Source organism: Ovis canadensis, chromosome 5, assembly GCF_042477335.2.
Source record: "Ovis canadensis isolate MfBH-ARS-UI-01 breed Bighorn chromosome 5, ARS-UI_OviCan_v2, whole genome shotgun sequence".
Taxonomy (NCBI): domain Eukaryota; kingdom Metazoa; phylum Chordata; class Mammalia; order Artiodactyla; family Bovidae; genus Ovis; species Ovis canadensis.
The window spans coordinates 52,100,230-52,123,000 of NC_091249.1; the positions used below are offsets into that span (position 1 = coordinate 52,100,230).

General features: G+C 48.1%; 1 protein-coding gene across 1 annotated transcript in view; it reads right to left on the reverse strand.

The window, feature by feature from the left end:
- COL23A1 (collagen type XXIII alpha 1 chain) overlaps nucleotides 1-22,771 on the reverse strand; it is a 387,317-nt gene that overhangs the window by 73,126 nt on the left and 291,420 nt on the right. Inside the window, exon 3 of the mRNA XM_069591878.1 lies at nucleotides 1,917-1,961. Coding sequence (XP_069447979.1) covers nucleotides 1,917-1,961 — 45 coding nt within the window. The remainder of the gene's footprint in view (nucleotides 1-1,916; nucleotides 1,962-22,771) is intronic.

Below are 22,771 nucleotides of genomic sequence, written 5' to 3' on the forward strand. Positions count from 1 at the left end.
CTGATGAGTTTTTGAGTAATATTATACTTTGTCCTAAAAAAAGTCACCATCTATTCCTCTTTTTCTCCCAAAAAGGACATCAGGAGCTTACAATAAAAGGCAATAAAATCTTCTATGAGAGCAGAAATGAGAACTGAGTGATGAAGTGTGTATTTGGCAGGGAGTGGTGCAGGGGGGGTGATTACACAGAAAATCCATTATAATCAAATACAAAATAGTCTCCAGTTTCTGGAAGTCAAAGCAAACAGAGTACCATGAAAGGCATTTCCTGCCAGTGGACTCTGGGGAGTTTATCTTGTAAGGAACTAGACTGGGTAAGCATGCAGCAAATCAAGGGGACAGGAGGCCCATGCCCAGGGCCAGGAAGAAGAATCTGAGCTTCACAGAGAGCCTGCCTTGTTTCTCCCAGAGTCAGTCTGCCTGGGGTCCTCCTGATGGTGGAGCATGGTTACCACCATGGTCTCCTTATGAAGTTGCCTAGGGGCTGAGCATGCGTGCATTCATTCATTCATGGTTCTGTGCATTTCCATTCCTTGGAGGCTCCTCTGCACCAGGCTGTTAACTGCGTGCTCTAGACTTATCCCCAGCCAGAAGGATTAGATAAGACTTTGGAGGAGATGCTTGAGCTAGGCCAAAAGGACAAAGTATAGTGAACTTGGGGTTATAGTCCAGGTACAGGAGGAGAGATCTGGGTGGGGGAGGATATGAGCACAGGTTCAGAGGAGGAGGACCCTGGATATAGCTGGAGGTGGGGGGCATGGGAGGAGTAGTGGTGAGAACTATGCCAATGAGGCTGTGCTGAGACAGACTGAGGTGGACAGATGGGGGGTTTGGTGTGGGAGTGGGGAGGGAGGGATCAAGGAGGATGCCCCTTGTCTGCATAGGGAAGCAGGTGGCTGGAGGTCCCCTCCCTGCAATGGGGAGCTGGATGAAAGCAGGCTAGGGGATGTGCTGGGTTCAGTGGGGCCAGGTTCAATCTCTGGGTCGAGAGGGGATGACTTGGCTAGAGGAAGGAAGAGGGGCGTTATCAGCATTATGGGGGTGCCAGAGCCACAGGGGTGGGAGAGAAAGAAGGTCAAAGGCAAATCCATTTAAGAGGCAAGTGGGGTCCCATAGGAAAGGTATATGAGAAGGGGTCAGAGATGTGGGTGAAAACATAGGCTAGAGTCAGTGGGGGGCCAGGGGGAACAGCCAATGTGAGGCTCAGGAAGAGAGACAGCAATGCATTTGCGTCTGCCCGTGTGGCCACCAGGAGGTCAGTGGTAACCTTTGGCCAAAATGATGTGAATGGAGCGGCAGTGAGAAGAGACTGGAGGGGCTGGGAGGAGTGGAAGGCAAGGTGGAGGAGATGGGAGCCCAACAGGGGTGTGCAGCCTCTGAGGGAAGCTTCACGGTGAGTTGGGGGAAGGGTATGAAAGAGTGCATTTTGGGTGAAAGGAAGATGGCAGGAGGGAGGCTGGCAGCAAGGGCACGCTGGTCTGCAGCTTGTATGGCAGGAAAGTGAAAGGGTCTTCTCCTGGTGGCTCTGCCAAGGGAAGGACCGGCCAAGTCTGTGGAGGGACAGGGACACAGAGGAGAACCATCTTGTGTGGTGGAATCACCATTTATTCCCACAAAGACAGGAGGTCATTTCAGAGTGGGAGATGGGGGATTAAAATTTCTGAGGCTGATAATGAGGTTCCGGAAGTGGCCGAGGGCATAGAGGGGACTGTCACTGGAACTGTGACACTGGAATGATGTCAAGAAGGCAGCACTGGGCACTGCAGCTCTGGGGACAGTGGCTGGAAGTGGAGGGGGAGACAGAGACCTGGTCCTTGGTTATGGGCTGGTGCAGGGACTGGCACCTCCAGCCAGGTTCCAGGTCAAGGGCAGACTTCCAGGTCGAGGTTTAGGAACTAAGAAAACCTGGGACTCACCGGGATCACCTCTTCTTCCGGGCTTGCCACGCCGTCCAGGGGGGCCTAGACAGGAAAACAAGGATGGACTCTTTAAGATGGGAAGCCAGTGGGCTTGGGGACAGCCTGCCTGCTGCCAGCTGCCTCCAACTCACACGCATTGCAGCAGCCAGGGGGATAGCCTGCCCACCACCTTCCTGGCTGGGAGAGTGGAGAGGAGTGTGAAGCTCTGTCTCCTGCCCCTCCCTTACCCCCGCTCCCCTGGATCATCCTTATTGGTTGCATTCTCATCCCCCACTCATTCATTTAGTTATTCAATTATCTGTTTATTATTTCATTCACAAGTCCTTTCCCATTCAAAACTGTATACTGCCTAGAAACTCCTGAGGCAGGAGATTGCCACTGAGAAACTTCAGACTTACAAGAAAAATTAGGCTGAGGATGGCAGTTATCTTATGAAAGCCTGGACAAATGCTTTTTAATATTCACTAAAATAAAGCAGCAGAGAGAGCACACCACATAAAGACACTGTCGTGTGTACATGCTTAGTCGCTAAGTCGTGTCTGACTCTTTGCAACCCCATGGACTGTAGCCCACCAGGCTTCTCTGTCCATGGGATTCTCCAGGCAAGAATACTGGAGTGGGTTGCCATGCCTTCCTCCAGGGCTTCTTCCCAACCCAGGGATCAAACCCAGGTCTTCCGCATTGCAGGCGATTCTTTACCATCTGATGCCCTTCTCCAAAAGACACTATCATGGCATCTCAGATGCTTAAACTCAGTGATAACAGGCTCTGTCCTCTCCACCTACCTCCTTCCTCTGTTCACTAAACACTGTGGCACCTCCCTCCCCTTCCCCACAGCTCTAGGGAGACACATACAGTTTGTGATTTATTGCACATAATGTGCACACTGATGCACGTGCTTTTTGCTATCCAGTCTCATTCACATGGTTTTGCACTTTCCGAATCTGATGTAGACCATCCTGCCTTCGCCTTCTGCCCCGGGGCCTATATCAGCCCCCAAGACCAGAGTGACCGAGATGCTGAAGAAGGAGAGGGCTCTGGGTACCGGCACAGGCGGCAGGGCTCAGAGAACAGCTCACCTGGCCTTGGAGTGGAGGGCGGAGCTCATGCCTCCTTGCCTTCCCCTCCCTGGCTGTCTTTTCACTCCCCGTTAGTCTAACTACCTCTGGTTCTTTCTCCTGTTTTCTCAGGTGCTGGAGAAGGTGTGCAGAAACGAAGTCACAGGCATTAGACTGTAATTTATACCTCTCTTCATCCTGCCCCTCCCTCAGTGTGCTCCCAGCTCTGGGCTGGGCCCGGAGGCAACTGAGGAACAGCCTGTGTCATAAGCACTGTTCTTTCCTGTAAAAGTCAACTTTAAGGGGATTTCCCTGATGTTCCAGTGGTTAGGACTTTGCTTTCCAATGCAGGGGTTTTAGGTTTGATCCCTGGTGGGGGAGCTAAGATCCCACATGCCTCAGAGCCAAAAAACTAAAACAGAAAACAGAACCAATATTGTAACAAATTCAATAAACTTTAGAAATGGTCCACATAAAAAAAAATACTTAAAAAAAAAAGCCAACTTTAAACCCCCTCGAAAATTCCTGGAACAATCGCAGAGCAGAGGCAGAGACTAGCCATGAACCAGGTCTGTGGCAGGATGGCTCACTGAGAAATTAGTGCGCCTGTGTGCGTTTCCCTTTATTGTTCTCTTCATTTTTAAGCAGGTAGTCATCCCCACTTGTGGGCCTCCTGGGTAGCTCAAATGGTAAAGAGTCTGCCTGCAATGCAGGAGGCCTGGGTTTGATCCCTGCATAAGGAAGATCCCCTGGAGAAGGGCATGGCAACCCACTCCAGTATTCTTGCCTGGAGAATCCCATGGACAGAGAAGCCTGGTGAGCTACAGTCCATGGGATCGCAGAGTCAGACATGTCCAAGCGCCTATCACACACACACACACACACTACCATTTGTGCCCCTGAAATGGGGGTCTGGGACAGAGCAGAAAAGCAGAGGCAGCCCCAGGTCAATGGTGCTTCCGACTTTTGTTAGGGGGAGCGTCCTGGATGGGGAGGACGGAGGGTTTCTGAGGAAGAGAGAGACCCCTGTAGGGGGGAGGAGGCCCCTTAGTTACACATTAGACTCTGAGACCTTTGCAAACCCCATGGGTGAGTTAAGAATGAATTTCATGTCAGCCTTATGGACTGGGGGGCTTGAGCTTAGGAGGTTAAACAAACGTTAAAAAGTGAGAAACCTGCTATTTCTTGCACTACTGAGTTTGTAGTTAAAAATGTTTTTATTGTGGTTCCAAACATAAAATTTACTGTCTCAGCCTTCTTTATGTGTATAGTATAGTAGTGCTAATTAAACACACACTGTCATGCAACAAATTTCTAGAACTTTTCAGCTTCCAAAACTGAAATTCTGTATCTACTGAACAACTCCCATTCTGCCCTTCTCTCCAGCCCCTGGAAACTGCCGTTCTGCTTTGCGTTTCTAAGAGTTTAACGATTTCAGGTATCTCAGACACATGGAATCATGCAGTATTTGTCTTTTTGTAATTGGCTTCTTTCATTTAGCATAACGTCCTCAAGGTTCATCCACGTCTCAACATATGATAAGACTTCATTTCCTTAAAAAAACTTTACATATATATATAAAATAAATATATATATTTAAATTTATTCCCTGGTGGCTCAATGGTAAAGAATCTGTCTGCAATGCGGGAGATCTGGGTTTGATCCCTGGGTCAGGAAGATCCCCTGGAGAAGGGAATGGCAACCCACTCCAGTATTCTTGCCTAGAGAATCCCATGGACAGAGGAGCCTGGTGGGCTACAGTTTGTAGGATCACAAAGAGTCAGCCACTGCCAACACTTGAGTAATCTTTGCCTGTGCTGAGTCTTCGTTGTGTTGCCGGGATTTCTCCAGCTGTGGGGAGTGGAGGCTGCTCTCCAGCTGTGGGGCGTGGGCTTCCCACTGCGGTGGCACCTCTTGCTGCAGAGCATGGGCTCCAGAGTGTGGGCTTAGCAGGTGTGGTGCACAGGCTTAGTTACTCTGTGGCGTGTGGGATCTTCCTGGAACAGGATTGAATACGTGTCCCCTGTATTGGCAGACGGAGTCTTCTCCACTGTACCACCAGGGAAGTCCTTCTTCTTTAAGGCTGAATAATGGTTGGTATAGTCAAAGCTATGGTTTTTCCAGTAGTCATGTACGGATGTGAGAGCTGGACAATAAAGAAGGCTGAGTGCCGAAGAATTGATTCTTTTGAACTGTGGTGTCGGAGAAGACTCTTGAGTGTCCCTTGGACAGCAAGGAGATCAAACCAGTCAGTCCTAAAGGAAGTCAACCCTGGGTATTCTTTGGAAGGACTAATGCTGAAGCTGAAGCCCCAGTACTTTGGCCACCTGATGTGAAGAGCCGACTCACTGGAAAAGTCCCTGATGCTGGGAAATACTGAGGGCAGGAGGTGAAGGGGCCACAGAGGATGAGATGGTTGGATGACATCTTCAACTCAATGGAGATGAATCTGAGCAAACTCCGGGAAATAGTGAAGGGCAGGGAAGCCTGGCGTGTGCAGTCCACGGGGTCGCCAAGAGTCGGACAGGACTGAGCGACTGAACAATAGTCCATTGTGTGTGTCTGCCACATTTTCTTCATCCATCCATCTTTTTTTTTTTTTTTTTTTGCTGTTCGGGGTCTTCACTGTGGTACATGGGCTCTCTAATTGTGGTGTGTAGGCTCGGTTGCCCCACGGGCATATGGGATCTTAGATCCCTGACCACAGATTGAACCCTCATCCCCTGCATTAGAAGGTGGATTTTTAAATACTAGACCACCAGGGAAGTCCTATCTTCATCCATTCATCTTATTAGTTGATGGACACTTGGGTTTCTTCTACCTCTCGTGAACAATGCTTCAATAACATAGGTGTGCAAGTATCTCTTCAGGATCCTTTTTCAATTGTTTGGGAAACATACTCACAAGTAGAATTGTTGGATCATATGGTAATTCTATTTTTAATTTTTTGAGGAAATGCTATTTTGTTCTCTATAGTGGCTACATTATTTTATATCCCCACCAACAGTGTACGTGTGTTTTGTTATTTCTCCACATCCTTGCCAACACTTGTTACTTTCTGTCTTTTTTTTTTTTTTCATAGTGGCCATCCTAATGGGTATGAGGTGATATCTTGTGGTTTTGACTTGCATTTCTCTAATAATTAGTGATGTTGTGTACCTGTTAGCTATTTATATATCTTCTTTGAAGAAATGTCTATTCAGATCTTTTGCCCAGTTTTAAGTTGAATTGTTCTTTTGTTGCTGAGCTGTAGGGGTTTTCTATTTATTTATTTTTAGTTGAAGGATAATTGCTTTAAAATGTTGCATTTGGCTCTGCCATACATCAGCATGAATTGGCCATAGGTATACATATGTTCCCTCCCTCTTGAACCTTCCTCCCACCTCCCACCCTAACCCACCCCAGTAGATTGTTACAGAGCACTGGACTGAGTTCCCTGCATCATACAGCAAATTTCCACTGGCTATTAATTTTATATATGGTAACATGTATGTTTCAATGCTACTCTCAATTTTCTCCACCCTCTCCTTCTCCCATTGTGTCCATAAGTCTGTTCTCTATGTCTCAGTCTCTATTGCTGTTTTAGAGTTCTTTATATATTCTGGATATTATCCCATTTTTAGGTGTAGAGTTTGCAAGTATTTTCTCCCATTCTGTAGGTTGCCTTCTGTCTCTGTTGATAATTTGCTTTGCTGTGCAGAAGTTTCTTTAAAATTTTACTTACTTATTTAATTTTATTTTTGGCTGAACTGGCTTTTTGTGGCTGTGCCTGGGCTTTCTCCAGTTGTGGCGAGCAGGGACCGCCCTGCAATTGTGGCACATGGACTTCTCATGGTGGCCGCTTCTCTTCCTGCAGACCATGGGCTCTAGAGTGTGGGTTCAGTAGCTGTGGTGCATGTGTTTAGTTGTCCCTTGGCGTGTGGAATCTTCCTTGAACCCGTGTCCTCTGCATTGTCAGGCGAATTCTTAACCACTGGACTACCAGGGAAGTCCCAGAAGTTTCCAAGTTTGATGTAGCCCAACTTGTTCATTTTTACCTATTTGACCATTAAGTTAACTTTTAACCTTTTGAGCTAATTTATATACATTATATAAGGTAAGGGCCCAACTTCATTCTTTTGCATGTGGATATCCAATTTTTCTCTATAGCATTTATTGAAGAGATTATCTTTTCCCCATTGTGTAGCCTTGGTGCCTTTGTTTAAAACCATCTGACCGTAAAAATGATGCTCCCCTGAGTTTCTTTTTTTAAATAAATATTTACTTATTTGTTTATTTTTGGCTATGCTGGGTCGTAATTGATGTGCATGGACTTTCTCTAGTTGCAATGAGTGGGGGCGACTACTGTTAAATAAATATTTAACAGTATTTAAAATATTTTGAACAGTATTTTAAATAAAATACTGTTTATTTAAAAATAAACAAATTGGGCTACATCAAACTTGGAAACTTCTGGGACTTCCCTGGCGGTCCAGTGGTTAAGAATTCACCTGATAATGCAGGGGACATGGGTTCAATCCCTGGTCTAGGAAGATTCCACACGCCAAGGGACAACTAAACCCATGTACCATAGCTACTGAACCCACACTCTAGAGCCCATGGTCTGCAGGAAGAGACGCCACCACAGTGAGAACAGGCTCTAGGTATACAGGCTTTAGTGGTTGCCGCTCTTGGACTCTGGAGCATGGGACTCTAAGTAGTTGTGGTATATGGGCTTAGTTGCCTCAAGGCCTATGGAATCTCCCCAGACTAGGGATTGAACCTGCGTCCTCTGCACTGGCAGACAGATTCTTTAACCACTGGACCATCAGGGAAGTTCCACCCCTGAGTTTGGAGAGCAGAGATCCATGCCAGTTACACAGCCCTTGAGGCCCTCGAGTTTTCCTGATACCAGACAGAGACCTAGAGTTTCATGCTGGAATGGCTCAGGACTGTATTCACTGGCCAGGCTAAGATTCTGGCACCCCCATAACTGGCAACATCTCCTCACGGTAGTGTAAACAGTGTAACCAGCCTCCAGGTCCATGATCTCAGCCAAGGCCTGAAACACCGCATTGCACGTCCAACCGCCTCCAACACCTACATGTGGGTGTCTCACCACTACCTCAGACCCCTCATGGCTAAACATACATCCTGCTCTCCTCGCAGCTCCTCTGTGGGGCTGACGGTGCCTGGGAACTTTGTGAGGCTGGTCGGTGTTTGGATCCTCTGCGCTGGAGGGTGAGTGAGGGTGTGGGAACAGGAACTCCACCGGCACCCTGGGGTCTTGCTCCCCTGGCTCTACAAGGGAGGAGGCCCAGCAAACTGACCCCTGGGTTCTCTGCTCTCACCAGGCTAGAGAAGGCCTGTGATTGGCCCCACAAGGCTGCTCGCTGTCCTGGGCCTCAGACTGAGGTGTGCGGCATGGCAGGAAAGGGCCCCAAGAGTGGGAGAGTAAGCCACGCTCTTCCTGGATCTGAAAGCTAAAGCAGCACCATGGTTTTCTGATGGTCATCATGGGGTATGACTGTAAAAATTATCTGTCTGGGTAACTCGAGCCAGATGAAGAAGACATTTGTTATTGCTGAGGGAGCTGAACTAATGGATTTTTCTGGGTGGTTCTTCTGGGTGGCACAGTTAGGCAGAAGGCCCAGTAAGGAGGATGCTCAGTGGGTAGGCAGCTGTCCAGGCATGGTGGGGTGCCCCCGCTTCCCAGGGCCTTTGAGGGAAGCTCCCAGCAGGCCTAGAGTGGGCGAGGAGCCTGGGTACTGAGGAGTGCACATGGTCTGTGGGGCTGTAGGCCTGACAGGCTGGACAGGACTCCCAACTGAAATGGCCTAAGTGAAGGAGACTGAGGCTGCTGCTTGTGAACCCTCTGCAGCCAGCCCAAATCAGATCCCGGCAGCCTCTGTGTGAACAGCTCACCAATAGACAGCTGGTTGACCCTCTCTTCTGAAATTCATACTCAAACATTCAACTGCCTCCAGGATAATTCTATTGAAAGCTAACATGTCCAAAGCCAAAATCATCTCCCAGTTCTCCACGTGCTCCCTGACAGGGTTCTCTTCTCACCTAAGTGTAGGGATCACCAGTATCCATGGAGCCAAGCCAAAAATCACGTGGAAGCTATCTGTAGCATCCTCCTTTCCCCATACCTGAGACCTCTTCCTCATTGGCATCAGGCAAAGGCTGCCCCCACACCTAGCCTCTACCACCTACCCTTCCTGCCATGCCTTGCTTGTTCTCCTCCTAACAGAAGATAGCCCACTGCAGCCTGCAGTCTGCATCGTGTGCAGCCTAAGTTCCCTCCTATTTCTTGGCATTTTCTTTAAACGACTGTCAAATCCAAAGAGATCCAGGGCTTAGAAGAGATGCAAGACGACCTAATTTGATGCCCAGGGATGTTGAGATGAGGGACACTTTTTCCTCCTCCTTTCTTCCCACAGCAGGAGATGCAGGTGGTGAGGCCTGCCATGCTTGATAAATAGAGGCCCTGGGAGTGGGGAGTGCCGGAGCTGAGCCTCATGCTGACTACTAGTCTCCCCGTCTGCTTCTTTTGCAAATAGAGAGGCCTTGCACACAAGAAGCTTGCATGGTGAAACCTGCAGTTGTGGGGGCGGTGGTGGAGTGGAGCGGCAGGAAGCACGGCCCTTCATGAACTTCTGGATTGTCAGGTGCTGAGGGCTGGTCAGGGGCAGAAGCCCTGGTTCAGCATCTACTAGGCACCACTCCAGCTACTTATCTAGCAAACATAAACTTGGAACCCTTTGTGCTCCGGGTCTCCTGTGGCTCATCCAAGGAGCTCAACCATTCCCTGCTCATCCCTCTTGTATGCTTGTACAGAGGGGAACTCTGAGGCTAAACGAGGCTAAAAGACTTGCCTGCCTAAGGCCACAGGGGCTTCCCAAGTGGTGCTAGTGGTAAAGAATGACCTGCCAATGCAGGAGATGTAAGAGACATGAGTTCGATCCCTGGGTCAGGAAGATACTCTTGAGGAGAGCATGACAACCCACTCCAGTATTCTTGCCTATCCCATGGACAGAAAAGCCTGATGGGCTATAGGCCATGGGGTCACAAAGAACTGGACACGACTGAAGTGACTTGGCACATATGCCTGCATATAAGGCCACACAGCTGGTGCTCTGGGGAGCCCTTCACCATCAGTTTGTGATCCCTAAGGTGTAAGGGCAGTTGTGCCAGATATGTCAACCCCCTAGGCAGGCAGCCTTGACAACGGAAGGGGCGGCTACCCTGGGGTGAGCAGCAGGGCAGACGGGCCACCCCCCTGGCATCTAAATCTGGGCCAGGCCTATAGTATGTTGCCTGGGCTCCCAGGGATAGCTGGGCCAGCTGATTGCAGCTCAGATGTTCTCCAAACAAGCAAAACCAGGCTTTTGGCCCAGTAGTGTTGCCCAGAGTTTTCCACCTGTTGGTTTTCCTCTGCTCCTTCCTTTCCACAGTAGGACAACGTTTCCCACTGCTGGCGCAGACTCAGACACTTAGGCTGCCCTGGAAGGCACCTGGGAGTCTCTCTTGATCAACTTGTTGATGTACAGATGGAGACAATAAGGTCTTGCCCAAGGACGCTGCTGTGAGAACAGTCCCAGCTGGACAGTCTCCAGGTGATGAAGACCAGCTTGGTCTGTCCTCACCTCTGTGTGACCCACACAGCTCTGGATCAGGGGCTGGTGGTCGTGGGGACCCTGGTGTTTCACAGTGGGTGCCGCTGTGGTGGCGTCTGCAAAGCTTCTTTCCAGAGGCTTTGAGCAACAGACACCCACAGGTGATGCTGGTGCAGAAAGGGATAAAACATGACTGACAAGAAGCTGTTTAACCTCTCTGTGCTTTGGGTTCCCAATCGACAAGGATAAAAGTTTAGGGGTGATGGCAACCACGTCTGCCTTGCAGAACTATTTAACAGATGAGTTGACAGCAGAAACACCAGCGTGGGGGCACAAAAGAGGGACCTATTTGGGATTGAAAGAAATAACACAGGGGCCTCTGGAGCATTAGCATCTGGGCATTTGATGTACCTGGATTACATGCTTCCCAAGGTGCGTGAAGCCTGAGACAGGGTAGCTATACTTCAGTTTAGCTCAAGTATGGGGTAGTGGGCAGGGTCTGAGTTCAGGTTCAGGCTGGCTGAATCCTCAATTACACCCTGACCTTGAGCCCACAAGAGCAGGGCCAGTCTGGAGCCTTTCCGCGTACCTGATTAGTGTGTCTGCGGACCTGGGGATCAGGATGCGTGGGTAGAATGGTCTGGGAATGAGATTTCTGAAACAAATCCTGAAGTTTCAGGCATAGCATGGGCTAGAGAGGGCTCTGCTTGTGACAACCATCTGCATATTAAGTAACTCCAGGGAGGCCAATGGTTTTCTCAAGCACCCTTTGAGACCAGACAAAGTGGAATCATTTCTAACCGATAAAAATCTGATCTCTGCTTGGGCTGGAGAACTCGTGTCACTGACCACTTCAAAGGGGGCCTGAACCCTGACAGGCTCCAGGAAGGCCTGAGCAGTGAAGCCCTGCTGATCTCCCTCAATCTTTCTGGGCAGCTCCCTCCTCTGAGCATGCTTCCTCCAGCAATGCCTGCCTTACTCCTGTCCTCTCACAACCCTGGGGCCAACACTCTCCCTCTCTCGCTTCCCCTGGATCCAACGGTTACTCAGCCACCCTCCCTCAGCCAGCCCCCGCTCCTTCCATCTGCAAGTCCCTAAGGGTAGGAGCTGTTGTGCAACTTATCTAATTGAATCTATATTCAGTTTTGAAAAACGCTTTAAACCCTCTCCACTCTTCCTTCTCTAAAGACTGGGAAAACTGAGGCTCAGAGAAATCAAGAAAGTTTCCCAGCTGCAACAGCAAAAGGTGGAAGCAACTAAAATGTCCAACAATGGGTGAACAAATAAACAAAATTTATTGCAATATATATGTGCAATGGGATTTTATTCAGTCTTAAAAAGGAACGAAATTCCTGCACATGCTGCACCATGGATGGGCTTTGATGACCCTATACTGAAGGAAATAAACCAATCACGAAAGGAAAAATACTGTATGATTCCACTTCTGTGAGTTATCTGGAGTAGTCAAATTCATAGAGACAGAAAGAACGGTGGTTGCCAGGGGCTGGAGGGGGTGGTTGAGGAGAATGGGGAATTAGTGTATAATGGGGACAGAGTTTTGGTTTGGAAGATGAAAAAAGTTCTGTAGATGGATGGTGGGGATGGTTGCCCAATGATGTGAATGTACCTTATACCATTGAATTATATACTTAAAAATGGTAATTTTAAGTTATGTGTATTTTACCACAATTAAAAACAAGAAAAATGCTCCCTGGGTTCTCAGCCACCAAGGGCCAGAGTGAAATGTGAACTCAGGTCAGCCTCGTGGAGACCATGGTAATGCTGTTAGCAGCACAGCTATCATGAGGCCACTGAGCATCTGCTGAGCCTGGAACTGTGTGGTCATAGGGGACGGAGGTGGCAGGTCTGTGTGACTCCAGGGCCTGTCCTCCAAACTCCTCAGCTACTGTGATTAAGGCTGTCCCCAAATGTGTCCACATCCTCCGAGGTCTTCAGACCTGGTCCTCTGGCTTTGGAGGTTCCTTTATCTGACCTTCTTCCCAGGACTCCAGGAAGAGAGTGGTTCTGAATCCCCTCGACATTCAGCTTGGCGTTCCCTAAGATTGCCCAGGGCCCCAGGGCCATTGTGGGGGTGTACCTTGAGCATGGAAGGCAGGGGGAATTCCTGGATTTGAGCTTCCATGACCACATCATTAAAACATCTCCCCAGATCATTTTGTTTTACAAATTTCAGACCAACCTCGGAGCTGGAAACTTCCACCATGCTCATTTCCAGCCTGGCCTCACAGGGCCCTCTGTCCTTCGGAGGATGGAGGCAGTGTATCCTGTGAATGCCTCTGGGAGGGCCTGGGGGACACTGCACTTGGTGGGGGACACTGACCCTGGGATAGGCTGGCTAGCTGGCAGGCTGCTTGGGTTCCAGAGGTAATGCTGTCCTCCAGGAATTAAAATCACAGTATCTTGCTCAGCAAGTACAGCTCACTTCAAAGACGTTTAGGTCCTGCAGGCTCTTCCTCCACCATCCACCACACTTGTAAGCCCAACGGCTTGTTGTAAGGTCCTGAAGCAGTTTGGAGAAGCAATGCCACAGGCTGCTGGGGTTGTAAGGCAAATGTTTGTTTGGAACTACGATGGTTGTCCAGGTGAATGAAGACCCCTACTGCCCCAGTGATCAGACCTAACATCATGCCAAAGGAACAGAGGCCACCTTGGGGTAGGGGGCTGGGCCAGGGCTGGTGGATGGCCCCAAACTCACATTCCCTAAGGGCCTCAGATATGAATGCTGATGCTTCCTTCAAAAGGAGTGGACAGTTCTGGACAGACACAGCAGCCCCTCTAACTCTGTTCAAGAAAAACTAGAGACAGGTGGTACCATTTACTGAACGTTTACACATGGCACTAACCTCGATTCCATGGTACTAACTCATATTCTTCACATCTAACCTTGGAGAAAAGCTACTATTATGATCTGTATTTCATAGATAGAGAAACTGAGGCACAGAGAGATTAACTGAGCTCTGAGGTTAGACAGCTGGTGTGGGTGGGGCCGAGCATTGAGATCCTGAGCCCTGGCATCCCAACCCTGCCACTGGCCTCTTACAGAAGATGCTTGTGGAAGGTGGGCAGGTAGAATGGGTCACAATTTTTATACCCAGTTCTTGGCATTTGTTATTATTATTTAAAAAAAATATACTGTGAACCACACAAAATGGAAGGGGCCCAGAGGTGGTTCTTAGAAGTCTGTGAGTTAAATACTGAAATAAAAGACCACATGCTGCCAACACTGGAGCAGACTCTGGCCTGCTTTTGGCATGCCCATCAGAAATATCTATTGTTTCCAGGCTGGTTTCTCTCCCAAGTCAGGAGCAACTTTAATAAGGCATTTTGCTTTTTATTTTTTCTTTCTTTTTAAAAAATTTAAATTGGAGGAGAATTACTTTACCATGTGGTGTTGGTTTCTGCCATACATCATAATAAGGCATTTTAAATGGGATCAAGGAGTCCAGACCCATAACTTACGCTGGCAGCACACCAGACCCAAGAGCCAGCTCCTGAGGGACCCCAGGGTCCCAGTGGGAGGGCACTCAGAAGACGGGGTGCAGCAGGCCTGGGGGCAGTGGGGCAGCTGACAAATGCTGAGCCGATGCAGGCTATATGCTGGGTGCTTTTACTGTCTCTTTGATTCTGTTGGCAACTCTGAGATGTGTACACAATGGGTTTGTTCACAGCAAAGAAACCGAGGCCCAAGATGAGGTGACCTGTTCAAGTCAGGGCTGGTCAGGAGCCAGGAGCTGGACCAGAGCTCTTGTTGGCACTAGCACGACACTCCTAAGTGTCTCCTTCTTGGGAAAATGGACCATGTATAGGCACCAGAGCTAAAAAAAGGGACTGCCTCTCCCAGAGGACCTGGAGAGAAGCAGAATGCAAGTGGAGGGGATGAGGTGTTAGTGCATGATTTCTGGGTCAGAGAAACAGGGCTCATGGAAGGGCTTTCAGGAAAGGGCCTCTGTGCCTTAGAGTGGAGATTTCAAGGCACTATTTGAAGGGGTTCTTTTAGGTGATAGATGGGTAAGTCACAACCCTTGGCTCAGGCAGCTGAAGGGAGGGCTGAGTAAACTTGCATGAAGAGTGAGAAGCCCCTCAGAGGGACAGAGAGAGACAATGGCCCATCTTTTCTCTTGGGCTCAAGGCCATGAGTACATCTCCAGGACTGGAGAGGCCCTGATTGGCCAGTTGGCTTGGACTGGAAGGGCTAAGTGGGAAGTTCCAGGAAAGGGAGAAGGACTTTCTTGAGCTCCCCAAGGGTGAAGGTAGAGTCAGATTAACCTGAACGTGGAAAGAGCTGGTGCCCAGGCTAAGAAAGGCCTGCAAAGAAACTGTGGCTCCTGACTGCTGGTTCCTGTGCAGGCGGCACGTGTATCCAAGGCATCGGCTATGAGGGGTCGGTGCTGGGTGGTCAGCGGTGAGTGGGAGAGCCTAGCGCAGGTCTCTGGGGCTCAGTCAGACCCAGATCTGTGCTAGTGAGAACTGGCTTCTTCCCAAAGCCTATCATCTCCTGGGATTCTGTTTTCATTTGGAAGACAGACTCCAGAGAAGCATCACAGAAACCAGCACACCCCAAAGACACCAAATTCCTCAGTTCTCCATTCACCCCAAAGCCTTAATCACTGACACATGGGCCAATGTATCCCCTCAAACTTAATGAAGGCCAGGATTTATTGCTTTCAGAGAATGAAAAGCTTTTTTTTTTTTTTAAACTTAAAAGCCATCCATGTGAGCTTTGATTTCCAAGAGAATTCCTCCTAACCTATGTGTTAAAAGTCCAGTCAGAAAGTTCTAGAAAAGAGCAAGTGAGGCCTTCAGAGTACGGCCAACATGCTGTGGTCATGGACTTAGGAAGTGATCCACAGGGAAAAGCTGGCTACTCAGCTTGTTCCACTCTGCTCCGAGGTAATTTGACTCTGCAGGCCTTGGACCTAGGCCTCCCACTCCTGGGGACAGGAGAACAGAGCTCTCCTGAGGGAAGGGCATGCCAGCCCCCAGCAAGGCCTGGGGTGCTTTAACGTCCACATCCAGGAAGTGAGGGCAGCAAGTGAGCAATCAAGTGACCAGTCATCCCAGTGTGCTCAGGACTAAGAAGTTTTCTGGGCTTTCAGTTTTAAAAGAGGGACAGTCCCAGGCAAACCAGATGGTTGGTCACTTCAGCGGGCAGCCTGTGAGGAGGCTCTCTACACAGTCCCATCTCCCACCGTCTCCCTTCATTCCACACCTACACCTCCTGCCACGCCGTCTTGCTTCTGCTCAAGCCAGCCAGGCCTCGTCTTTTCTCAAGGCCTATTTTTCCTGGTCACCATCTCTGGCATGTTTTCTTATTTTATTTTCTTACAGTCACTTACCTCTACCTGGCGTATTTATTTCATTTCTTTTTTAGTCTGAAAGGATGGGGAGGTTGGAACCAAGTTCTGAGTTTATAATACCCAAGGGACACCAGTTCTGGGTTCATAAACCACCAGCCATTATTTCCACCACCACCACCACCAGGATTACTGCAGTGTACACTCAGAATTTACTGTGTCCTGGGTACTGTTCTGAGCTCTGTCATGTCAATCCTCCTGTAATTTTCATAGCTACACTACGGATGTGAGAGTTGGACTATAAAGAAAGCTGAGCACCAAAGAATCGATGATTTTGAACTGTGGTGTTGGAGAAGACTCCTGAGAATCCCTTGGACTGCAAGGAGATCCAACCAGTCCATTCTAAAGGAGATCAGTCCTGGGTGTTCTTTGGAAGGAATGATGCTGAAGCTGAAACTCCAATACTTTGGCCACCTGACGCTAAAACTGACTCATTTGAAAACACCCTGATGCTGGGAAAGATTGAAGGTGGAAGGAGAAGGGGTCAACAGAGGATGAGATGGTTGGATGGTATCACTGACTCAATGGACATGAGTTTGAGTAAGCTCTGGGAGTTGGTGATGGACAGGGAAGCCTGGCGTGCTGCAGTCCATGGGGTCACAAAGAGTCAGACACAACTGAGTGACTGAACTGAACTGAACCCTAAACCTCATTCTACTGAGGAGAAAACTGGACCCAGAGAGGACAAGTCACTGGCTTGAAGTCACTATCAGTGGCAAGGTCAGGACTTGACCAGGTGGTCTGGTGCCAGAGATCATGCTCTGAGCCACAGGCTATTCTGTTTCTGGATTAGATGAGGTGGGGCAGAAGCCCCTTATGAGTCCTAGTGGAAGCTGGTGGAATGGCCTAAATCAAAGTTCTTACCCCCACCCCAATTCTCTATCTGAATTCCCAGTCTCTGTGAACAGCATTACCATTTACCCAGGAGCCCTCAGGAATGTGGGTGGATCCCACTCACACTTCCTGAGGAGCTGACCAGGTCTTGGCCTTGTCCTGGCATTTTAAGTGTATTACTGTGAACCGCACAACAGCTCCATGTGGTGGGGGCTATTATGCCAATTTTATAGCAAAGGTGAAAGAACATGCACCAGATGACAGAGTCAGAAGAGAAAGAACCAGAGTCTGCCCCTCTCTGTTCCTACCGGGTCTGGTGCCAGCATCTCTCCCTGGGTCAGTGGTCACAGCCTCGTCCCTGGCTTCCTTGTTTGCTTTCCTTCTCTGTCCCACAGTCAGTACAGCCCTTCTAAACCACAAACCTGATCATGGCGCTTCCTTTAAAGCCTTTCACAGGCTCCCCTCTGACCTTGGGCCACAGTCTGAGCTCCTTGGCCAAGGCCCTTCCAGGTTGAGCCAGACTCTGGCCTGAGCTGCCTATCTCCTATTTGTCCTCCATATATTACTCCTGGCCCAGAACACATCAAGGCCCCTGAGCTGTATGTCCTTTCTCAAGTACTGGCCAGAATAATTCCTATTCGTCCTTCAAGACCCAGCTGAGTCATGGACCCTTCCCTGGGAAGCCTTCCTGGCTACCACTCTTGGGCCAGGGATATTTACTTGCTTCCGTACATAGTGCACTGGGATGAAGCTGTCTGCCCAGCTCTATCTCTGTCTGTCTGCTAGAACTGTGAGCCTCACAAAGTGGAGGCCGCATTCAATTTGCCTTGGTCCTCCGAGAGCCTGGCCCTGGCTCAGGTCAAATCCAGTTAAACTGGACTAAGATGGATGGTCACCAGCAGCCAGGCAAAAATGCTCTGGACTCTCAGGTGTCCATCAGCAGCTTGTCTCAGAGTCTTTGTGTTCTTTGCTGGGGGTTGGAAAAGGAAAAGATGTAAATTTGTCTTTTTAATTATTGAGCACTTGTGCTTGACCCATTCTGCCCACTGGGGTAGGAAGATGTCCAGTGATGAACCAAGGGCCCCCTGCCATGATCTTTTAGCTAGGGCTGTTGGAAATCACTTGGGGCAGATTTAGCTCTAGTAAACTGCTCTTAACCACTCCCTGGGGAGATCCTTGAGCCCCCAGATAATTAGCTGCATGTGTGTGGGAGACAGGCCTGTTTTTCCCCCAAAGATTTATGAGAAGGGGGAGTATTCTCATTGACCTCCCTTTCAGGAAAGGCCTCTTTCTGGAACACTTGCTGAGTATTCCATCAGCAGTACAGCACATATGCTTGCAGTAAGCCTGCTTGACATCATCACCCCCGGCATATGTTTCTTGTCTCATATGCATTTTAGCACTCGCTTTGGTGACTGTATGTATTTCTGAGGGTCCCTAAACATAGCTCCGAATGAAGCACTTATAATTCATCCTTCATGAAAGCCACCACTGGTCTTTCTAAACATACTTGGAAGTGGATTCAAAGTTTATTTAGAGAAAAAAAATTTTTTAGTAGACAGAAAGAGAGTGTTTGTGAATTCTTTCTCCTAACCCCTCCCCTTTGAGACCCTGGGAACGACTCCTTTGGCTCACAGACACTGACACCTTCAGAGGAGAATGTGAACCTGTGAACGTGTGAAGGCCATCTCTTTGCCCAGGCATTTCTCTAGTTCCTCCTCAGTTTATTCACCTGCTATGCTGTTTCTCCCTCCATCCCAATTTCCCTTTCTTTCCTTCTAGTCATGTGCTCATCCATATATCCTGCTGTAGAAAAACTGCTCACTACATAGTTCTGAATGAATGAAAGATGTTATTCATCTAGACAATCAAATATCCACCTAAATATTTGTTCCACTATCCATCCAGCTGTTAAATTATTAATCTCTGTTTATTCTTCCTTTTGATCACCCATCCACCCATCCATCCATTCAACCATCCGTCTGTCTGTCTTGCCATCCATCCAACATTAGCCCACTCTGTGCCAGGCTCTGGGGATACTCAAATAAATACATCTGGTTCTGTTCTTAAGCAGCTCACAAGTTTCTGGGGTATGATATGCAAACAGTCAATTACAGCACAGAGTGGGAAGTGATCTTAGATGCGAAGGTGCTGTGGGGGGTCTGGGGAAGGGGCGTGGATGCCTGGGATCCAGTTCCAGTACAGAAGGGGAGATAGAGCCATCCACAGGTAGAAAACATGCCCATCTTCCCCATCTTCTAGAATGAATGGGGTGGCAACTTGGGGTGAATGGAATCAAGAGTCTCCCAAAGCCATTCCACTTCTGCCTTGCAGACATTTCCTGTCAGAAATACACTTCTTGATGGGGCCCACTCAGATGCATTCCCTAGTGATCCTGCATTCCCATTCTGCAGAGGACAAACTGGGGCTCAGGAGGAGGGGTAGGCAGAAAGAATCGGCAGAACCTTTATATCAGAGTCTGAGGACGGGTGGCCAGCCCCTGCAGCCTGCTGCAGCCATTGGCCAGTGGTTAGCCCTCAGAACAGCACCAAACTCTGGCTTATCTACTCCCACTTGAAAGCTTCCAGAGTGCTTGGGACTCGGGCCCAGTTGCTTGGGATCCGGGCTCTATCTGTACCCCATTTGTCCCAGAGCTAACTAGAAATTCCTGGCAGATAAGTTGTGGTCCCTCTCTGGGAAGCAGAGTGCTCAAAGGACCCCTCAAACCCTGATATTTCAGCACCTCCCTTCTCCTGGCCCCATGCCAAGGGCCGAGAACAAGGATCTTGCTTGCAGAGCAGGGGCCATGCCTCTCAAACTCTAGGCTCTGGCCAAGCCTTAGGCTCTGGCACCTGCAGAGAATGGCCATGGTGCAACAAGCATTTTGGGTGCTGGGCTGCCCAACATTGCCTGGCCTGGGCGAGGATGGCTGGGTGTTCCCTCCACCGGGTAAGGCAGTCCCTCTGCTCTCTCTGGCTGAGTTTTCATCACAGGGTCATCTTCCACGCCTCCCTTGTCCCTATACCCCAATTCAGTTATAAGCCCTGCCCATGGTCTCTGTAATCCCTGTCAAACGGGCCCTCTCAGCCTCACTGCTCTCAACCATCTACAGCAGCCTCCTCATGGGCCTCCCTTTCCCCAGGCTTGTTTCTCCTATGCAATGTCTTCCCTGATTCCCCCATCCGAGGCACGTTTCTAAATCTAGCCATGTCATTCTTCCTTAAGAGAACATCAAAGCCCATGGCCACTTCCTTAACACGGAAGTAGGATCATTAAAAGAGTTATGTGTTCAAATTCTGCTCTGTCACATACTATCCAGAGAGCTCAGGCAACTCTGGGCCTCAGTTTCCCCATATATAAAATGGGCATATTAATACCTTTCTCACAAAGCGGTTTTTGTTAGAATTATGGCTGCAATATAAAGTAAAGCTTTTTCCCAAAACAATGCCTCAGAAAGGAAGGAGTCATTTTATACTCAAGTCTTTAGAGAAGCTTTTCATTTCATGTGGTATAGCTCAATTAATTTATTAAAAAAAATAGCAACAAAGTACCATTTGGTAAAAATACACAACCTAAACCATTCCTAATTAACATTAGTTACAAATTAGTAACTCAGATTGTGAGTAACTGAGATTAGTGGCTCAAATTGTAAGGAGTCTGCCTGCAATGAAGGAGGCCTGGGTTTGATCTCCGGGTGGGGAAGATCCTGGAGAAGGGAATGGCAACTCACTCTAGTATTCTTGTTTGCAGTATTCATTCCAGTATCCCATGGACAGAAGATTCTGGCGAGCTACAGTCCACGGGGCCTCAAGGAGTCGGACATGACTGAGCGACTACCACTTTCACTTTCTTTCTAGATGCTTAAAGAGGTAACCTTACGGATATATTAACAAAAAAAATAAAAGAATCCAGGAACTTAAGGGTGGGAGATGGAGTTTATTTCTACTACTTCCAGAAACCTGAGTTCCAAGGGCAAAATAGGTCAGGAGAGGAAACACCAGCAACAATATTTAGGAAGCTGGGGAGTAGATAAATGAGAGATCACTGCGTATGCAGAAATGGGACAACCAATATTTTAAGCCAGGATTTGGGACACCTCAAAAGCAACCAAAACAAATACCCAAAGCCCAGAAACTGGAAACACCATACAGTGATGAGCTGGAATCTAGACCAGGAGTCTCAAGCCATGGCTCACAGGCCACATTTTGCTCACCCTCTATTTTTGTAAATAAAACTTTATTAGGACACAGCCATATTCATTTTTTTAAAAAAATGAACTACCTATGGCTGTTTTTATGCTACAAAGGTAGAGTTAAGTAGTTGCGATGGAGATTGTATTAATCTCTGATCTGGACAGCTGTCACTCTTCAAACTGTGCAGAAGCTTGGGGTTTGTTTTCCAGACAGAGGAAAGAGGAAAGTCTCCAGCACATGCAGGAAGCCAGGCACAAACGAGGGAGGGTTACCACTAAGTGAAAGCTTACACACGGAATATGGAGGCCCACATATTTCTCCTCGACACAGATCCCTTCCTTTGCTGCCAGGTGGGAGGTGGGAATGTGGGAATGTGATCAGCCCAGGAGAAAGACGCAACAAGCTCATGCTCCTGTGGAGCCATAGTAAGTAGTTCCATCTGGGTCAGTGGAGCTACCAGTCAGCTGTTTAGGTTTATACTCTGAAAAACAAATCTAAGGTACTGGACACCTCTTACAGAGGGCAAAACAAATGGAGAAAGTAACTCAGAGGAAACTGGCTTTCAAAACTTTAAAAATCCATACATAATAAGCTCAGAGATAATGGTGGATATAATATACACGAAACAAGATCAGGATGCTATTAAAAAGGAATTCTCAGAGAAAAGAGAACATTTGCACAAAAATCCTCTCAAATTAAAAACATGATAGCAAAGATTGAAATTCCATGAGAAAGAGTTGTGAGAGAAAGGTTGGGGGAAGTCATTAAGAAAGGAGAACAAGACAAACAGATGCAGATAATTGGAAAGAGGAGATAAGAAAATCAGTCCAGGAAATCATGATTTGACAAGGGACTGCCCCCTGTTTCTTTGCCCCTCAATAAAAAACAATCTTACAAAGCAAAAACAAAAACAGACACCCACCCAACCACCAAGCCAAACAAACAAAAATCTTCAGAAAGAGGGGACAGAGAAATATGGGGAAGAAATTGTTTAAAAAAATTCAAGAAATTCGGTTTTCTGAGAGCCCAGCTCAGTAAAAGACAGCAGAGCTTGTGGGGAGAAAAGTTAAGATAGTGGAACTGTAGGACACAGAATTTGTCTCTCCTCATGAGTACATCAAGAATACATCTACAAACAGAACAATTCTCAGAGAAAACCTGCTGTACATAAGCAAAAGACTTCAGACACCTAAAAGGGCAAGAAAAATTCCCTCACAACAAGGTAGAAAAAAGAAAGAAAAAAAGAAAAGAGGAATCAAAAGAGGGTCCAGCAACCCTGGCAGGAAGCTGGATGATGAGGAGGAAGAACCAGAGATCAAATTGCCAACATCCATAGGATCATCGAAAAAGCAAGAGAGTTCCAGAAAAACATCTACTTCTGCCTTATTGACTATGCCAAAGCCTTTGACTGTGTGGATCACAACAAACTGGAAAATTCTTCAAGAGATGGGAATACCAGACCACCTGACCCGCCTCCTAAGAAATCTGTATGCAGGTCAAGAAGCAAGAGTTAGAACTGGACAAGGAACAACAGACTGGTTCCAAATCAGGAAAGGAGTACGTCAAGGCTGTATATTGTCACCTTTCTTATCTAACTTACATGCAGAGTAAGCATGAGAAATGCCGGGCTGGATGAAGCACAAACTGGATCAAGATTGCTGGGAGAAATATCAGTAACCTCAGATATGCAGATGACACCACACTTATGGCAGAAAGTGAAGAAGAACTAAAGAGCCTCTTGATGAAAGTGAAAGAGGAGAATGAAAAAGTTGGCTTAAAGCTCAACATTCA